The sequence below is a fragment of the Mandrillus leucophaeus genome, unplaced genomic scaffold, assembly GCF_000951045.1.
Source record: "Mandrillus leucophaeus isolate KB7577 unplaced genomic scaffold, Mleu.le_1.0 Scaffold189, whole genome shotgun sequence".
Classification (NCBI taxonomy): domain Eukaryota; kingdom Metazoa; phylum Chordata; class Mammalia; order Primates; family Cercopithecidae; genus Mandrillus; species Mandrillus leucophaeus.
The window spans coordinates 1,164,415-1,182,890 of NW_012101909.1; the positions used below are offsets into that span (position 1 = coordinate 1,164,415).

Sequence of the window (18,476 nt, forward strand, 5' to 3'; positions counted from 1 at the left end):
CTGGTCTTGAACTCCTGACCTCAAGTGATTCATCTGCCTCGGCCTCCTAAATTGTTAGGATTACAGACGTGAGCCACCATGCCCGGCCATATCCATAATTGTTGTCTTGGTTTTTGTGAGGATGGTTTGAGTTGATATTGTACTTATATGTGTACACACACACATGCACACATTGTAGTGATTAGAACAGTCCCTGGCACAGACTGGGTGGTTTGTATTTGCTGTTATTCTTAGCCGTCCTTGAGGTGTTTATGACTAAAGCATATTAGAAAAATCGTAGTGTGATTTAAGAATCTTTTTTTCCTTGAGAGCCAATGGTTTTTCTACTTTCTTAATGTAATGAAGCTGATTAATAAATAAAACGATTCCTGCTTACGTGCAGACTTGGCATTTGGCTGTTTATGTCCGAGATGCCCTTTGGGACTCTGTCTGTGCAAATGCTGTGGAAGCTCTTCTACCTCATGCACCAGGTGGAGAGCGAGAACCTGCAGCAGCTCTCCTCCTCCCTGCAGCCCGCCCAGTGCAAGCAGCAGCTCCAAGGTACGGCCCCACCGAGCAGTCGGTGTTCTGCTCTCCCTATCTTTTTGTGCTTCTCTTCAGGGCTTAATTTTTACTTTTAGAGGGACTAAGAGAAAATGTTTTGCTCTACATACGTATTCAAGGGTAATGATTTTGAAATTCAACAGACTGCTTCACAGTTTTGATGTATTAAACAGCAACTAGCATATCTGAAATCAAAATTTGATTAGTCCCAAACAGTATGCCAATACACACAGTATTCTAACTTTTAGGAAGCACTTTTTTTTTTTTGCATTTGTGTGTGAAATTATTCTAGTTGGCAGTTGTATTAACAGATATGTATTAATTGTCTAGAAATTTGTTAAGGCTTTGTGCCCAGCCGTTCCTCTAATATCTTTCTTTTATTGCTGTTTTTTTTAAAGTTGTATTGTTTTTATGAACTAAAGATATAGACAGGTGTACTTTAAAAATTAATTTTGGTGAAAACTTAAGTTTTTGTGTCATACCACCTCTAAACTATAGAATATTTATTTATTTTTATTTATTTATTTATTTTGAGACAGGGTCTCACTCTGTCATCCAGGCTGGAGTGCAGTGGTGTGCTCTTGGCTCACTGCAACCTCCGCCTCCTGGGTTCAACTGATTCTAGTGCCTCAGCCTTCTAAGTAGCTGGACTTATAGGTCCATACCACCACACCTGGCTAATTTTTGTATTTTTAGTAGAGACCTGGTTTCATCTTGTTGCCCAGGCTGGTCTTGAACTCCTGACCTCAGGCCCACCTCGGTCTCCCAAAGTGCTGTGATTACAGGTGTGAGTCACCGTGCCTGGCCAGGACATTTACTTATCACAAAAATTACAATGTTCAAAATGAAAAACGCTATTTAATTAGATGTATATTGTAGTGATTTTAAAAAACTACCCTATACATTAAAAAATGATGGACAATATACTGAAATACAAGATTAAAAAGAAACACAAAAGATAATTCTATTTTCCAAATGTTTTTTCCTTCACAACAGGAAGTAAAGACTGTTTTCCAAATTTTTAAATGTCTGTATCACTTAAAAGAAAACCATATACTTTAAAAATTATTGAGCCGCTACTGTTTGCAAAGTAGTTTGTGCAGACATTCATGATTTATTTTTTTATTTCCATTTCTTTTTTTGAGATGGAGCCTTGCCCCAGCTGGAGTGCAGTGGCGCAGTCTCGGCTCACTGCAACCTCTGTCTCCTGGGCTCAAGTGATTCTCCTGCCTCAGCCTCCTGAGTAGCTGGGATTACAGGTGCGCACCACCATGCCCAGCTAATTTTTATATTTTAGTAGAGACAGGGTTTCTCCATGCTGGCCAGGCTGGTCTTGAACTCCTGACCTCAAGTGATCCACATGCCTTGGCCTCCCGAAATGCTGGGATTATAGGCATGAGCCACCGCACTCAGCCTCCATTTCTATCTCTCTAGATTGATGTCTTTATTCTTCTGTTTCTGTTTTTTTCTTTTCTGGGGCTCTGCATGCATCCCCTTTTGTCTCTTGTTTTTCTTTTTATCTTTTTAGTGGTAGCTCTGGACTCCTTTACATTGTTCTGCTTTGTAAAATGCTTCTCTGCTGTCCTGGGGGCAGTGCTTCTATTAGACTGTTGCCATGGTTGGACCTGGGCTTACGAGTGAGCTAGGTGAGAGGTCTCACAGCCATTGTCTGTCCTCTGGCAGCTATTTCTGTGGTTGAAATAGCTAACACAGAAGCAGACATTTCCTTCGGAAGTGCTAGGATGGTCAGCAGCACTTCTTTTTATACCTGAATCCTGGGTAGGTCTCCTTTGTAGTGTCATCTCCCTTCATTGCGGACTTACTATCTGCCAGGCTCTGTGTTACCATGTGGCAGATGGAGCCGATATTGAACAGCTCAGCTCTGTAGTGGATGTGATTCCAGACCCTGAAGCAGCAGTACCAGCCTTGCCTTGCCCTGGAGCTTTGGATCCTGCTGCTGGAGTTCTCTGTCTGGACTCCAGGCTCCCATGGCACTTTTATCTTTATCTCCCTTAGGGCCTGTATCACCTGACACAGGAGCTAGTGGCACAGTAGAGAAGTTTCATCTGCCTTATTACATTCTAAGCTTGAGATTGGAGTCTTTGCACTGATCTCCTGCTCTAATTTGCTGTTTTTTCATCTTCTCCTTTGCTTAATCTTTTATAAACCAATTTTGTTAGAAGGCTTGGTTTTTATTGTTTGTGGAAGAATAAGGCTTCCTAACATATTTTACCTTCCTAACTTTTTATATTTAATAATTGCCAGAAGTGCTTATTCTTTATAACCAGTTCTTATTTATCTGTGGTAATGGGGGTAGGGTGAGCTTGGAATCAGTTTCCAAGGAACACATTTTAACTAGTTTTAACATTTCCTAACTAACACATTTCTCAGCAGTGATTGTTAAAAACCGGTCTGTTTTAATTTGGCTTCTTTTTGTTTATTTCTAGTCTGATCAACATTCTGACTACTAGTAAAGTGTAGCCATAAGCAAATTCGATGATAAATAAATGTAGAAATATGTTTGTTTGTCCTTATAGTTAATATTTTAAAAGCTAATTAGAAAGTTATTTCACTTTCCCGTTGTTTTTTCTATAGAATTATTTAAAATATAATGCCTTTTCCTTGATTTGTACCTTGAACATTGTAAGTTTGAAGGATAATTCTTTTTTTTCTTTTTAAATATCCTTTCACAATGTAAGTTAGAATGATCATGCCAATTTTCATTATTCTGAGAATGTTCTGTGTAATAATTTCCACTCTAAATCCAATTTGGAGATGGAAAATGAAAATTGGTTTGGTAAATGTCCTGGAGTTATTTTGAAAATGCAGGAAATTTGGTGAGCTATCTTGGTTTCTCAAATGTGTAAATGTGAACGAAATTATTGGCTTGTTGCCTTCTTACTGTGAAAAGTTCCATCAAGGATATGTATAGAAATATATATTTTTTAATATATATATTTTTTATTTTTTTATTTATTTTATTTATTTATTTTTTAAATTTTTAAAATTTTTTTTGAAACAGAGTCTTGCTCTGTCTCCCAGGCGGGAGTGCAGTGGCATGATCTTGGCTCACTGCAACCTCCATCTCCCAGGTTCAAGTGAGTCTCCTGCATCAGCTTCCTGAGTAGCTGGGACTACTGGCATGTGCTACCACGCCCAGCTAATTTTTGTATTTTTAGTAGAAGTGGGGCTTTACCATGTTGGCCAGGCTGGCCTCAAACTCCTGACCTCAAGTGATTTGCCTGCCTTCGGCCTCTGAAAGTGCTGGGATTACGAGTGTGAACCACAGAACCTGGCCAAGGACATGTATTTTTTCAATGGGCTTTTTTTTCCTTTCCACTGTACAACTTTGCATCTAGTTTACTGTCATGTATATTTGTGAATATTGCCTTCTAATGGCAGAATTTAGTACTCCTTACACAACATCCTTTGCGATATAGGCAAAACACATCACATTTATTATATTGTTTATGACATTCATTAGTATTTCAGTTATGGTTATAACTAATTTCTTGCCCCCAGTTTTTCTTTATAAGCAAATCTCTTTTTTTGGAATGCCCTATTTGTGCCAAGTAGTTTGCTAGTATTAGCAGTTTTCATTAGTCAGGTCTTTGTTTGTCTGATGGTTACCAAGTAGCTTCAAGTGTGCCTTTGAAGTTGGCAGTACTGCCTTTGAAGGTGACTGCCTAGTGACAGCAGCAGTGCTTTGCAGTTAACAAAGCACGTCACCAGTGACATGCTGTTTAATCTTCTTCTTAAATAACCTTTTGAGACAGATGTGCGAACTGAAGCTTAGAGATGTTAAATGTCTCCTGTGAGGTTACATTATATTTAGAGTTCGTTGGAATTTCAGAGGCCATCTGGTCCAGCCTCATTCCTGATGCCTGTAGAAATCTATTTTGGAACAAAGAAAGAACTTTTGTATATTTAAATATTCCTAAATCTTTTTCTCTGGAAGAGTGATTAAAAGATGTAAATTTATTCTTTCCCGACTTTACTTTTCTTGATATGAACTTGCAGACCCAGAACATTTCACCAACTTTGAGAAGTGTCTTTCTTCTATGAATAGCTCAGAAGAGATTTGCCTTCTGACTACCTTTGCTCAGATGGCTCAGGCCAGAAGAACCAATGTGGACGAAGACTTCATAAAAATTATTGTTCTGGAGATATATGAGGTTAGAATATGAAGTTTGAGAAATTAGCTAAAAAATGTTTTCTTTTGGATTGTCCATCTGTTGATTTTTTGGGGGGGATTTGTTTTACAAACTGTGACTTATTTAGCTACTGTCTACACTTTTGAGAAGGGATGGAGGATCAGTGGAACATGATTTTGCTACAGGGGTTATTGAAAATGTGAATTATATCCATTCCCCAGTACTTATGATCTTTTGAAATTTGTTGCACCAGTTTCAGTAAGGAAGAGACAGTGTGATACAGCCTGACACTTACAGTTTTTATGCTGTATGTTTCCCTTACCCCACCCTTTCAGCTAAACTCTTCCACTCCAGCTAGTAGCAGAAACCTAGCTTCCCAGCCAGTTTAAATGAGATGGTGGGAAGAATATTGAACCTGGAGTTAGGATACTTGCATTTTAACTCTGCTATTAATTGGCCATCTCACATCAAAAAAGATAACATATCACCCCAGGCTTCATTTTCCTCATCTGTAATATGAAATTACAGGCTAGGATGAGATCCTTGCGTTCTGCATCTTTTTGGTGAGCCATCCGTGAGGGTGGAGGGGAGTGAAATGTTGACCCCTGAGCATCTAGGGACTAGCCCAAGGTGGTTACCAAAACGTTCATTGGAGTTTTTTGTATATCTAAAAAGCCCTGCACATTTTACACTTTAAACTCTCGTGTATCTGTTGCTCTGCATGCAAGATATGTCCTCCAAAGTATTCAAGTGTACTCAAGTAAAATTATGTTTGAAGATGATTATTTGGGTTTTATTATCTTCCCCTAATAATCCATTTGAGAATGACAAACCTGGATGTTCTTTCCGGGATCAAATACTTGATTCAGCGATTCCTATACCTGTACTTCATAACTATGCATAAAGTTAAGGTCTCGATGGATCTGGAATTCAGACTGTCTTTGATCTGAAAAACTTGGGGAGACAAGACATATTTTCACATACATTAAGTGACATTCTCAAGATCTGTTACTAAAGTAATATTTATGCTCTTGAGTAAAGTTTCCAGTGTTTTGTCTAGGAGTCACAATAAAAATTACATTCTATATTACATTCTGATCCTTTGTGTGTATGTACAGTTGAAGCAATACTTAATCTACCTGTGATGCACTATTACATTTTTCCATTTTATTTTATTCTCTATGTTATTTTTCTGTTTATTCCATTGTGTTAAAAAAATACCATTGGCATTAATGGATTGTAACATAGACTTTGAAAGACTTAATTCAAAACAAGTTGGTAAACATTAATGTTTTAGAAGACCTTGTAGTTAGGGATCTTATTTTGTAGGGGAAGCTAGGCATTTCCATGAAATACATTCTGATTTTCACCATTGTAGTGATTTCCTCAAATTTAGAAAAGTTTTGAAACTGCAGGAACCATTTTATTATTACCTACAAACTTTGGGATATGCTTTTTGAATCCACACTTGAAGTCATTGTTATAAAAAGTTGCCATTCTCTTATATTCCTCTCCCTCCACCTTTCAGCCTCAGAGTAGACAGTTGCCTATATGAAGTTTTAACATTTTTTGGAACATAGCGTCAACTAAGGCTCAATATAAGATTCTTTCTGCTTTGCTTGAAAAAACTATATAAGGGTGTTTTGACTGATAATTGATATTAAAAGTGCCATCTTCTTCCCCCTGTTCCCTATTTAGGTATCTTATGTCACCCTGTCTACCAGAGAGACTTTTTCAAAGGTTGGTCGAGAGCTTTTAGGGACCATCACAGCTGTTCATCCTGAGATAATTTCTGTTCTTCTGGATAGAGTTCAAGAGACCATTGACCAGGTTGGAATGGTAAGAGCACTGATTTTGTTTGTTTTTGTTTTTTTAAATCTTGGAGTAATGGAACATTGGCAAAAATAGGAAGGTTCTTGGGAATGATCTTGTCACTGCGGGTATAAACAGGATGAAAGGAACTAACATTTACTATGCCGGCCTCTGTGTCATTCACTGTGCCAACTTGGGATTAGCTGCTGCTTATAAAAAGATGTGATTGTTTCTCTCAAATCTCAAGGTTGACCTGTTCACCTCCTTCAATAACATATTTTTACTTTACTTATGACCTATAGTTAATTAACAGTTTTATTTCATAATTTGTTTGGCTTTCATAGTTTTTATATTTTGTACCTGGAATAAACAACTGACAAAGAAGGTCCTATTTAAAGTCAGTCAAAAGCAAAATAAATAGTATGTAGTAATAAGTTGAGGAGGACACAGATTTAATTTGTTTCTGTCATTTTGCAGTCTTCATGTAGTTTTTCAAATGTTTTCTTGAGATGTAATTCACATACCATACAATTACCTATTTAAAGTGTGTAAGTCAGTGGTTTTTAGTCTATTCACAGATATGTGAAACTCTCAACACAGTCAATTTTAGAGCATTTTCATCACCTCAGAAAGCAACCCCATAGACTTCAGCTATCACTCTTTTTTTTTTTGAGATGGAGTTTCGCTCTTGTTGCCCAGGCTGGAGTGCAGTGGCTCAATCTTGGCTCGCTGCAACCTCTGCCTCCCAAGTTCAAGTGATTCTCCTGTCTTAGCCTCTCAAGTAGCTGGGATTGCAGGTGCTTGCCACCATGCCCAGCTAATTTTTTTGTATTTTTAATAGAGATGGAATTTCACTGCAGAGACCAGCTCGGGGAGACCCTAACCCAGCAGCACTAGAGGAATTAGAAACATGCACACAGAAATATAGAGTTGTGAAGTGGGAAATCGGGTCTCACAGCCTTCAGAGCTGAGAGCCCCGAACAGAAATTTACCCACGTATTTATTAACAGCAAACCAGTCATTAGCATTGTTCCTATAGATACTAAATTTACTAAAAGTATCCCTTATGGGAAACAAAGGGATGGACTGAATTAAAGGAATAGGTTGGGCTAGTTAACTGCAGCAGGAGCACGTCCTTAAGGCACAGATCGCTAATGCTATTGTTTGTGGCTTAAGAATGCCTTTAAGCGGTTTTCCATCCTGGGCGGGCCAGGTGTTCCTTGCCCTCATTCCCGTAAACCCACAACCTTCCAGTGTGGGCGTTAGGGCCATTATGAACATGTTACAGTGCTGCAGAGATTTTGTTTATGGCCAGTTTTGGGGCCAGTTTATGGCTGGATTTTGGGGCACTTGCTCCCAACACGTCTCCCTTCTTTGATTTGCGAAAAGATGAAAGCAAAGGCTGCTTTGTCAAGTGAACTACTTCTTGCAGGAGTCAGGATTCATATCTGCAGACTATACAAAGACAAACAACATAGATTAAAAGCACAATCATCATTGAAATCACAGAGCTTCCAAGTGTTTTTATCCATTTTAATGGGTTACTAGCTGCTAATTTGTCTGCAACTCCTTCAAGCGCTTCAGTTCCTAGCATTAAGGTCAGGTGTGTGTGGGATGCTTTAAATATTTGTTCTTTAATTTTGCAATATCCAAAGACAAGTTTGTAGAGTGTCTTTTTAGATGCTTTTTTATTCTTTTGCACATTTTGATCTTATTAGGAGCATTTAATAGTTTCCACAAATCCTTATGTTTAGCTCCTAGAGCGGGCCATATCATTTGAGGTTAAGGTGCCACTATACCGCCATGGTTCCAGATAATAGGAACTTTTGACGTACTTCTTATCATTTTTACCGTCTGACCGTTTTGTTCAGATCATCTGAACATAGTGTGACCATGGCACGCAGACTGAGAGGTGCAGTTCAAGCTAAACATCCCCTTAGGGGACCAATTAATAATGATTCCATAGGAATTGTTGTGTAGCACCTCTGCCTGTTCTGCAAAGCAATCTTCCTAAACAAGTATGTTCATTATTTCTAACTGGGTCCAATCCTGTTTACAAATAGATTTTTGAGGGCGTTATGCCTCAATAATAGGAGCAGATTTATTATGGTAAATACTGAGATCAGAAAGCACGTGTAACTGTGTCATAGAGTGATTTACATCTAGGCATTATTGCCAGCCAAGATTGATCAATATGCCCAATAAGTATAATTGTTCTCTGTGTCAGCCCTTATTGAAGGAATACTCACGGCAGTGGTAATAACCGCTATCATAGCTACCATTAAATTATTCATCGTGACTGGTTGTCCCGCTTTCCTCAGGTTTTCTTCTGCCATCTGTGACAGCTTCTTGATCTGTCCCCAGGTGGATGGCTGTGTTCGATGGGTGTTGCTCATGACAGTTGGGGTCCTCCTCAGCCTCAGTCTTGACATGGCTGCAACGGGGGGATCCTTGGGATCCTCCCGGAGTCTCTTCCTCTGCATCTGGCTCATGATAAGGTTTCAGGTGTCTTGATGGTATCCAAATCGGCTATTGATTTTGGCCTGGAGAAGCACAAGTGTAACCTCTACCCCAAGTTATTATTTTACCTATTTCCCAACTTTTTGTTACTGGATCTCTCCACCAAATCAATTGTTCTGCTTCTGTCTTTGCAGCTGGTTTCTATAGATACTGTTCAGCTGCTGATAACATCTGACCTTTGGGCAGGCTCAAAAAATTTAAAGTTAATAATGCTAGATTCAGTTGCATCTGTGGGGTTCCATATTCTCTGTCTGCCCCTTTTTGCTTTTGCAACTGCTGTTTTAGGGAGAGATTCATTGTTTCCACTATGGTTTGTCTTTGAGAATTGTATGGAATACCAGTAATGTGTTTAATATTCCACATAGAGAAAAATGTAACTAGAGCTTGGCTAGTATAGCCTGGGGCATTATCTGTTTTAATAGAAGCTGGAATGCCCATCATCGCAAAACACTGCAAAAGATGACATTTAATACAGGCAGAAGACTTTCCTGATTGGCATGTAGCCCAGACAAAGTGAGAAAAGGTGTCCACACATACACATACATAAGCTAGTCTCCCAAACGAGGGAATATATGTGACATCCATTTGCCAAAGAGAGTTAGGATCCAATCCTCGAGGATTAGCTCCTCCTGTAAAAGATGAGGAATGTACCATTTGGCAAGTTGGGCATCGCTGGATAATAGCTTTAGCTTCTTTCCAGGTAATGTTGTATCTGCGTTTGAGACCAGAGGCATTAACATGGGTTAAATTGTGAAAGTGTCTAGCATTAGATATTGCATTAGCAGTTAGGCGATCAGCCATTTGATTCCCTTCAGTCAAAGGTCCTGGAAGAGGTGTATGAGCCCTAATGTGAGTGATGTACCCTTTTTGGGTGCATTCTACTCTTAACTGCTGTTTGCAATTGGGTAAATAAAGTCATCAGTTGTTCATCTGTATGAAATAGTAACTGAATATTTTCAATTAACTATGTGGAATGAACCACATATGAAGAATCAGAAATCACATTAATAGGCATATCAAAAGCAGTCAATACCTCAATTACAGCCACAAGCTCCGCTTTTTGAGCTGAAGTATAAGGCATGTGGAAAACTTTACCTTTTGCTCCAGAATAAGAAGCTTTACCATTAGTAGACCCCATCTGTAAAACAATGAAAACACTTAGCAGGCTGCAGTTTGTTTACTGCAGGGATTGTAAATGCAAATCATTCACAGTCTTGCTCAGCTAAGGGGATAGTAAAGAAAGAGTCTCTTTGACTATTAAAGGCCAGTTTTTTTGGAATGACAGCAGGAGAAGACAATCCTGGCTGTAATGCTCCCATAGGTTGTATAACTGAATTGATAGCTCTTAAGTCAGTTAATATTCTCCATTTACCTGATTTTTTTCTTAATTATGAAAACTGGAGAATTCCGAGGAGAAAATGTTGGAGCTATGTACCCATTTTCTAATGGTTCAGTAACTAATGTCTCTAAAGCCTCCAGTTTCTCTTTACTTAGTGGCCATTGTTCTATCCAAATGGGCTTATCTGTTAACCATTTTAAAGGTATAGGTTCTGGAGGCTTAACAATGGCCACCATCAAAAATGATATCTTAATCTTTGGTGGGAACTTTTTAAACCTTGCAAATTTTTTTCTACTCTCATACCAGGGGCATACCCCATTTCATGCATTGTATATTGACTTTGAGGAGTATATAATTGTTCTGAAATTGGAACTTGTGCTCCCCATTGTTGTAATAAATCTCTTCCCCATAAATTTATAGGTACAGAAGTTATAATTGGTTGAATAGTCCCAGGTTGTCCATCGGGCCCTTCACAATGCAAAATATAACTACTTTGATATACTTCAGGGGCTTTACCAACTCCAACTATGTTAAATTGAGTGGGTTGAATTGGCCATGTGCACAGCCAGTGCTGTAGAGAAATGACTGAAATGTCCGCTCCTGTATCTACCAAACCTTTAAATTTCTTTCCCTGAATAGTTATTTCACAGGTAGGACGTTTATCAGTAATTTGATTTACCCAATAAGCTGCTTTGCCTTGTTTATTTGTGCTTCCAAATCCTCCTGTTCGTTTAATTTCACTTTTTCTCATTCCCACATACGGCACAGTCAGGAGCTGTGCTATGCACTCTCCTGACTCTGCTTTCCAGGGAACAGGCGTAGATACAACAATTTGAATTTCCCCATTGTAATCTGAATCAATGACTCCTGTATGTATTTGTATGCCTTTTAAACTTAAACTGGACCTTCCTAAAAGTAATCCTATTGTGCCTGCTGGCAAGGGTCCACAGACTCCTGTTGGGATCTTTTGTGGGGATTCCCCAGGCAGAAGGCTCACAGCTTTTGTGCAGCATAAATCTACTGCAGCACTACGAGCTGTGGTGGGGGACAGACATTGTACAGGGTGAGGGAATGGCCTGAACTAGAAATGCCCTGGTTTAGAACGGGGCCCAGGACGGGCCCCCATGGCGTTTCCTGAAATCGGGTTCCCATCTTTATCAAACGTAGGGTGACACTGATTAGCCCAATGTTTTCCTTTTTTACATTTTGGACATACTTCAGGCTTAACAGTTTTCTTTTTTCCCCTATCTGGCGGCCTGACTTGCTGATTTTTTTCTACATTCTTTTTTAGTATGAGCATGCTTCCCACAGTTAAAACAAGCTCCAGGAAATGGAATATTTCCTTTTTCCTCTCTCAGTCCTGCCATTGCCTGTGCTAGCAGAGTAGCTTTGTGCAGATTACCTCCGATACCATCACAGGCCTTGATATAATCAACTAAATGTGCTTTCCCTCTGATAGATCGCAGAACAGCCTGGCCATCGGGATTAGCATTGTCAAAAGCTAATAACTGCAACACTATATCCTGAACAGCCAAATCTGCAATTTTAAGAGACTCCTGTAACCGAGCTATAAAATCAACGTATGATTCTCTTGGTCCCTGTTTTATAGCACTAAAGGAAGGTCCCTGTTTTATAGCACTAAAGGAAGGGTATTGTTCCCCACCTGAAGTGATTTTTTCCCCAAGTTCTAATGCACACTCCTCTAAGCTGTTCTGTGGCACCATCCTGCATGACCACTTGTGCATCGAAACCAGCCCAGCCACCAACCCCCAAAAGTTGGTCTGCAGTTATATTAATTTGAGGTTGGGCCTGGACATTGCGAGCAGCCTGAATGGAAGCTTCATCTGCCCACCAAGTTTTAAATTGTAAGAACTGAGCAGGAGTTAGACAAGCTTGAGTAACAGCGTCCCAGTCAGTAGGTATCATTTGACTAGAAACAGCAACATTCTTTAACGGTTCCAATTACAAAAGGAGAACCTGGTCTATACTGATCTATAACTTGTTTAAATTCTTTGAGTCATTTAAAAGGAAAAGGCTCAAATGTATCTGTAATATTTTCCTGTTGATCTGTGGGGTGTGTTCTAACAGGGAACTGCCAAGCCTCTAAATCACCCTCTCGTCTAGCTTTCTGAAGTCCTGCCTAAATAGAACTAAGAGTGGTCGCTTGAAGTGCTGCTTGAACAGTCACTGGGGCAACTACTTTTTGCCCAGTGTCCTCCGGAAAAGAAAGATCTGGAGAGTCTTTTTCTTCAAAATAATAATGAGGGGGTGCAGAAGGGTAGGGATGAACCTCTCCTTCCTTTGCTGCTGTAGCTTTAGCTGGTAAATAAACATGCTCTGTAACTTCTTCTATTACTTTGCTATACTCTCCTTCCTCCTCATTATCAGTGTGAAAAAGTTCCAAGGGGAACGAACCAGACCCCATACCTGTCCCACTGTTACTCTGATGCTTTGGCGCTCCCCTTCTTACTCACCATGGGGATTGTTTTAAGAGTACTCGGGTGTCTTCCAGCTAGTTTTCCATTCTAACCATCACTATGGCGACCCTTCAACCTGGATTCGAGGCCCCATGTTGGGCACCACTTGATGAGACCAGCTCAGTCGGGGAGACCCTAACCCAGTGGCACTAGAGGAATTATAGACACACACAGAAATATAGAGGTGTGAAGTGGGAATTAGGGGTCTCACAGGCTTCAGAGCTGAAAGCCCCAAACAGAGATTTACCCACGTGTTTATTAACAGCAAACCAATCATTAGCATTGTTTTTAGAGATATTAAATTAACTAAAAGTATCCCTTATGGGAACCAAAATGATGGGCCGAATTAAAGGAATAGGTTGGGCTAGTTAACTGCAGCAGGAGCACGTCCTTAAGGCACAGATCGCTAATGCTATTGTTTGTGGCTTAAGAATGCCTTTAAGCGGTTTTCCATCCTGGGCGGGCCAGGTGTTCCTTGCCCTCATTCCCGTAAACCCACAACCTTCCAGTGTGGGCGTTAGGGCCATTATGAACATGTTACAGTGCTGCAGAGATTTTGTTTATGGCCAGTTTTGGGGCCAGTTTATGGCTGGATTTTGGGGGGCTTGCTCCCAACATTTCACCATGTTGGTCAGGCTGGTCTTGAACTCCTGACTTCAGGTGATCTACGCGCCTCAGTCTCCCAAAGTGCTGGGATTACAGGCATGAGCCACCGTGCCTGGCCCAACTATTACTCTTACTCTTCTATCTCCTTCAGCTCTAAGCAACTTTCTTAGGTTAGGGTCCTAAGCAACTTTCATAGATTAGGGCCCTAAGCCCTAATCTAATGTCTGTCTCTAGATTTTTTTCCTATTTCAGACATTTCATATTAATGGAACTATGTAATATGTGGTCTTTGTGACTGGTTTATTTCACCTAGCATGATATCCTCAAGGTTCATCAATGTTGTAGTATGTGTCAGCATTTACTTCATTTTTAAGCCTGTATGATAATTCCTTGGTGCACGCGCGCGTGTGTGTGTGTGTGTGTCTGTGTGTGTGTATAACTTTTTGTTCATCCATTCATTCGTTGATGGGGACTTGGGTTGCTTCTGCCTTTTGACTATTGTGAATAATGTTTCTATGAATGTGAATATAAAAAGATCTCTTTCAGGCCTTGCTTTCAGTTCTTTCGGGCATATTCTCAGAAGTAGAATTGCTGGATTATGTCATAATTCTATTTTTAATCTTTTGAGGAGCCATCATACTGTTTTCCATAGTGGTGGTACATGGTACATTTTCCTTTTAAGAAAAACATTGTATGCTACTGCAAGATGATTATATTGAGATAAAAAGCTTTTCATATACAGTTCAATACAGTAGGAAGTTTTCTGTTGCTTCTTCTTGAGTGATTAGTGGATGAATTCCGGAGAAATGTACAGTGGATCATATGATTCTTTCAGTTTGAGCTCATGACATTTTTCTCAAGTGTTTTTCTTGTTTTTAGCTCCTTTTTTTTTTCTCCCGAGACAGAGTCTTGCTCTATCTCCAGGCTGGAGTGCAGTGGTGCAATCTTGGCTCACTACAACCCCTGTCTCTTGGGTTCAAGCGATTATCCTGCCTCCCGAGTAGCTGGGATTACAGGTGCGCACCACCACGCCTGGCTAATTTTTAGTAGAGACGAGGTTTCACCATGTTGGCCAGGCTGATCTCGAACTCCTGACCTCGTGATCCACCCACCTTGGCCTCCCAAAGTGCTGGGATTACAGGTGTGAGCCACCACGCCCGGCCTACATTTATTTTTTACATTTGGCCATAATACTTCTAGTAGTAAATTTGCCCACAAATTTGCTTAACTTTAAGTGTGAAAATTGAAACCACAATGTTTCAGTGTAAGTTGCCTACACTCCTGGTTTATACATGTGGTTCCATTGTGCTCTATGAACTTGTGAGGTTTTTGGAGGAAGTTGTTTAAGCCCCCATGCTTTCAGAGGGATATGATGGCCTTGAATATTTTCACAGTGACCTTGGGCTAATCTGGAATCAGACCCTAGCTCCAGAATCTGAGGATGAGCTGTGGCTGGGGGCTCTGAACTTTCAGTGACACACTTGGAGTATGAGGATAACTTTCTGTTCTAGAGGCCTAGCATGAGGCACATCCTGTGTAGAGATTGCTGTGGGTTAGGATAAGTGTTGATAAGGACAAAACCTTTTGGGAGATCCCAGAGTATAAAACTCAGAGATTTATTTGGTGACAACCTGCAAATTGATGCTTTATTTTTCTTTTGGCCTACTGTATAATTTCAAAAATTGGCCCACTTCAGAGGATACATTCTATATTTGATAGTGAAATCCATGCATCTTTCCTTTAACCTCTTCAAGTAAAGTTAGTGATACTTTTACTTTCGGTGAAAGCATAAATATATTTTAAAACGTATTATGTAAATCCTATTTTATTGAGAACTCTCACTGGAATTCTTAATTGGATTCTTCTTTCTAATTGTTATGCCTTTAATTTTTTTTTCTTGCCTTAGTACATTGACTCTAGGCCCTTTATTATAGTGTTGAATAGAATTAGTGAGAATGGACATTCTTGCTTGATTTCCTATCAAAAGTGCATTATATTAGGCTGAGGAAGTATCTTTCTATTTCCAGTTTGCTGAGTTTTCTTCATGAATGAGTATTCAAGTGGTTTTTCCACATTCATATGAGATAATCTTATGATTTTTTTCCTTCATTCTCTTAAGTTGATGAGTTACACTGACCGGTTTTTCTAATGTTAAACTGCCATTGTATGTTTCTGGAATAAAAACACTTGATCATCATCAGGTATTATTCTTTTGAGGTATTGGTAGATTCAATTTGACAATATTTTGTTGACAGTTTTTACATATGTTCATGAGGGATGTTGCTCTGTCATTTGATTTCTTGTTATGTCTTTATTAGTTTTGGTTTTAGGGCTATGTTAGCTTCATAACATGAGTTGGAAAGCATTTCTCCTCCTCTGTTTTTTGAAAGAGTTTTTGCATAATTACTATTAATTCCTCTTTGACTTTTTGATGGAATTTACCGGTGAAATCATCTGGGTCTGGAGTTTTCTTTGTGGGAAGTCTTGTGATCATACATTGGATTTTTTCTTTTCTTTTTCTTTTTTCTTTTTTTTTGACAGACACTCACTCTGTTGTCCAGGCTGCAGTGCAGTGGCACAATCTTGGCTCACTGCAACCTTTCCCTCCCAGGTTCAAGCAATTCTCCTGCCTCAACCTCCTGAGTATCTGGGATTACAGGCGCATGCCACCATGCCCAGCTAATTATTGTATTTTTAATAGAGACAGGGTTTCACCATGTCGACTAGGCTTGTCTTGAACTCCTGATCTCAGGTGAGCCACCTGCCTCAGCCTCCCAAAGTGCTGGGATTATAGGCATGAGCCACCATGCCTGGCCAACAAAGTGGATTTCTTTTTTTTTTTTTAGACAGAGTCTTGCTCAGTCACTCAGGCTGGAATGTGGTGGCAATCTTGGCTCACTGCAACCTCTGCCTCCTGCATTCAAGTGATTCTCCTGCCTCAGCCTCCCCAGTAGCTGGGATTACAGGCACACACCACCACTCCCGGCTGATTTTGTAATTTTCGTAGAGACAGGGTTTCACCATGTTGGCCAGACTGGTCTCAAACTCCTGACCTCAAGTGATCTGCCTGCCTCGGCTTCCCAAAGTGCTGGGATTACAGGCATGAGCCACTGTGCCTATCAACGATTGGATTTCTTTAACAGATAAGGGACTATTCAAGTTTTTATTTTTTCCTGAGTCAGTTTTGGTAAGATATGTTTTTAAAGGGGTTTTTCCCATTTCATCTGACTTGTTGAATGTATTGACATAGAGTTGTTTATAGTAGTCTCTTGTTATTCTTTTAATGTCTCTTGGGGTCTTTTCTGATAGCTTCACTTTCATTCTTGATGGACAGATATGCCATACCATTATTTTACATAGCTGGGCTAGATGCTTTTCTGGACAGATCTCATTGCTGTACTGATTGTTCTAGCACTATGATGTATAGATATATGCCATGCCATTATTTTACATAACTAGGCTAGATACTTTTCCGGACAGATCTCATTGCTGTACTTGATTGTTCTAGCACTACTGTTTTGCTCTTTCTGTCAGATACTTGCAGCGTACAGTAGGACTTTTCTGTTTTTGAAATTTTCATTTTACCATTTTATTTGAAAGATCCAAGACCTATATTAATGAATCCTCATGAAAATGTAATTAAGTAAACACACACAGAAGAATCTAAAAAGGAAAGGAATGGTTTCTTTAAAATTCACTCTTTCTACTATTTTTTTTTTAAATTTTGTTTTGGGTAATGGGATCATTTTTACCTCAGACCTCAGCATCACACAGTAGGTAACACCTGCACATGTACCTTATGAATATAAAAGTTGAAATTCTATTTAAAAATTTTGTTTTGGCTTCAGTTTGGAACAGTGCAGGAACCTGATAAATGCCAATATCTAGACCTAGGTTGTTTGATATGGTGTTGCTAGACACATGTGGCTATAGATGGAGCCCTTGAAAAGTGGCTAGTCCAAGTTGAAATGTTCTCTAACTGTAAAATATTCACTGAGGTTTGAAGACTTTGTATTAACAAAAGAATGTAACACATCTCAATTCTACCTAATAGTTACAGGTTTAAATGATAATATTTTGGACAGTTGATTAAATAAAATACATTATTAAAATTAATTTTACTTGTTTCTTTTGGCTTTTAAAAATGTGGCTGTTAGAAAAATCGAAATTGCACATATGACTTGCATTGTTTTTCCGTTGTACAGCACTATTCTAGACATCGTAAAATGAATTGTTCTTCTGATCAGTCTCCCTTAAAGCAAACTTTATTAACTGAACTCAGATTTATCTTTTTTTTTTGAGATGGAATCTCACTCTGTCGCCCAGGCTGGAGTACAGCGGCACGATCTCAGCTCACTGTAACCTCCACCTCCTGGGCTCAAGTGATTCTCCTGCCTCAGCCTCCTGAGTAGCTGGGGCTACAGGCACATACTATCACACCTGGCTAATTTTTGTATTTTTAGTAGAGATGGGGTTTCACCATGTTGGCCAGGCTGGTCTCAAACTCTGGATCTCAGGTGATCTGTCTGCCTGGGCCTCCCAAAGTGCTGGGATTACAGGCATGAACCATCATGCCCGGCCCAGATTTATCTTAATTTGCATACTTGGATATGTTGTTTTAAAAGTAGTGCTGTAGACTTTCTGTAAATAGGATTTAAAAACTTTTTATTGTGGATTATTTCAAATACATATAAAAGTAATGAGAATAGTATGGTATAATGACCTATCATCAAGTTTTAACAGTAACTATCAACTCTTGGTCTCTTGGTTGATCTTGTTTCATCTTACCACCCTCCCACTCACCCCACCCCCGGCCTAGATGGCTTGGAAGCCAATAGAGTATCTTTTTAAATGCCGTAGAATGAATAATTACTTAAAGTGCTAAATTCTTTTGCAAAGTGAATAACTGTCCCCTGATTTATCATGATTTTAAAAACGTGCATTAGCATGGTGGTTTACCTAAACTGAAGCATACCGATTTGAATATTTAAAAAAGATTGATCTTTACAAAGGATTACAAAATGT

At 39.4% G+C, this 18,476-nt stretch overlaps 1 protein-coding gene across 1 annotated transcript in view; it reads left to right on the top strand.

Moving 5' to 3' along the window:
* Window positions 1–18,476, top strand: part of EPG5 (ectopic P-granules autophagy protein 5 homolog (C. elegans)) — a 149,680-nt gene that overhangs the window by 55,136 nt on the left and 76,068 nt on the right. Inside the window, exons 12-14 of the mRNA XM_011978099.1 lie at window positions 383–540; window positions 4,564–4,718; window positions 6,396–6,536. Of these exons, the coding sequence (XP_011833489.1) occupies window positions 383–540; window positions 4,564–4,718; window positions 6,396–6,536 (454 nt within the window). The remainder of the gene's footprint in view (window positions 1–382; window positions 541–4,563; window positions 4,719–6,395; window positions 6,537–18,476) is intronic.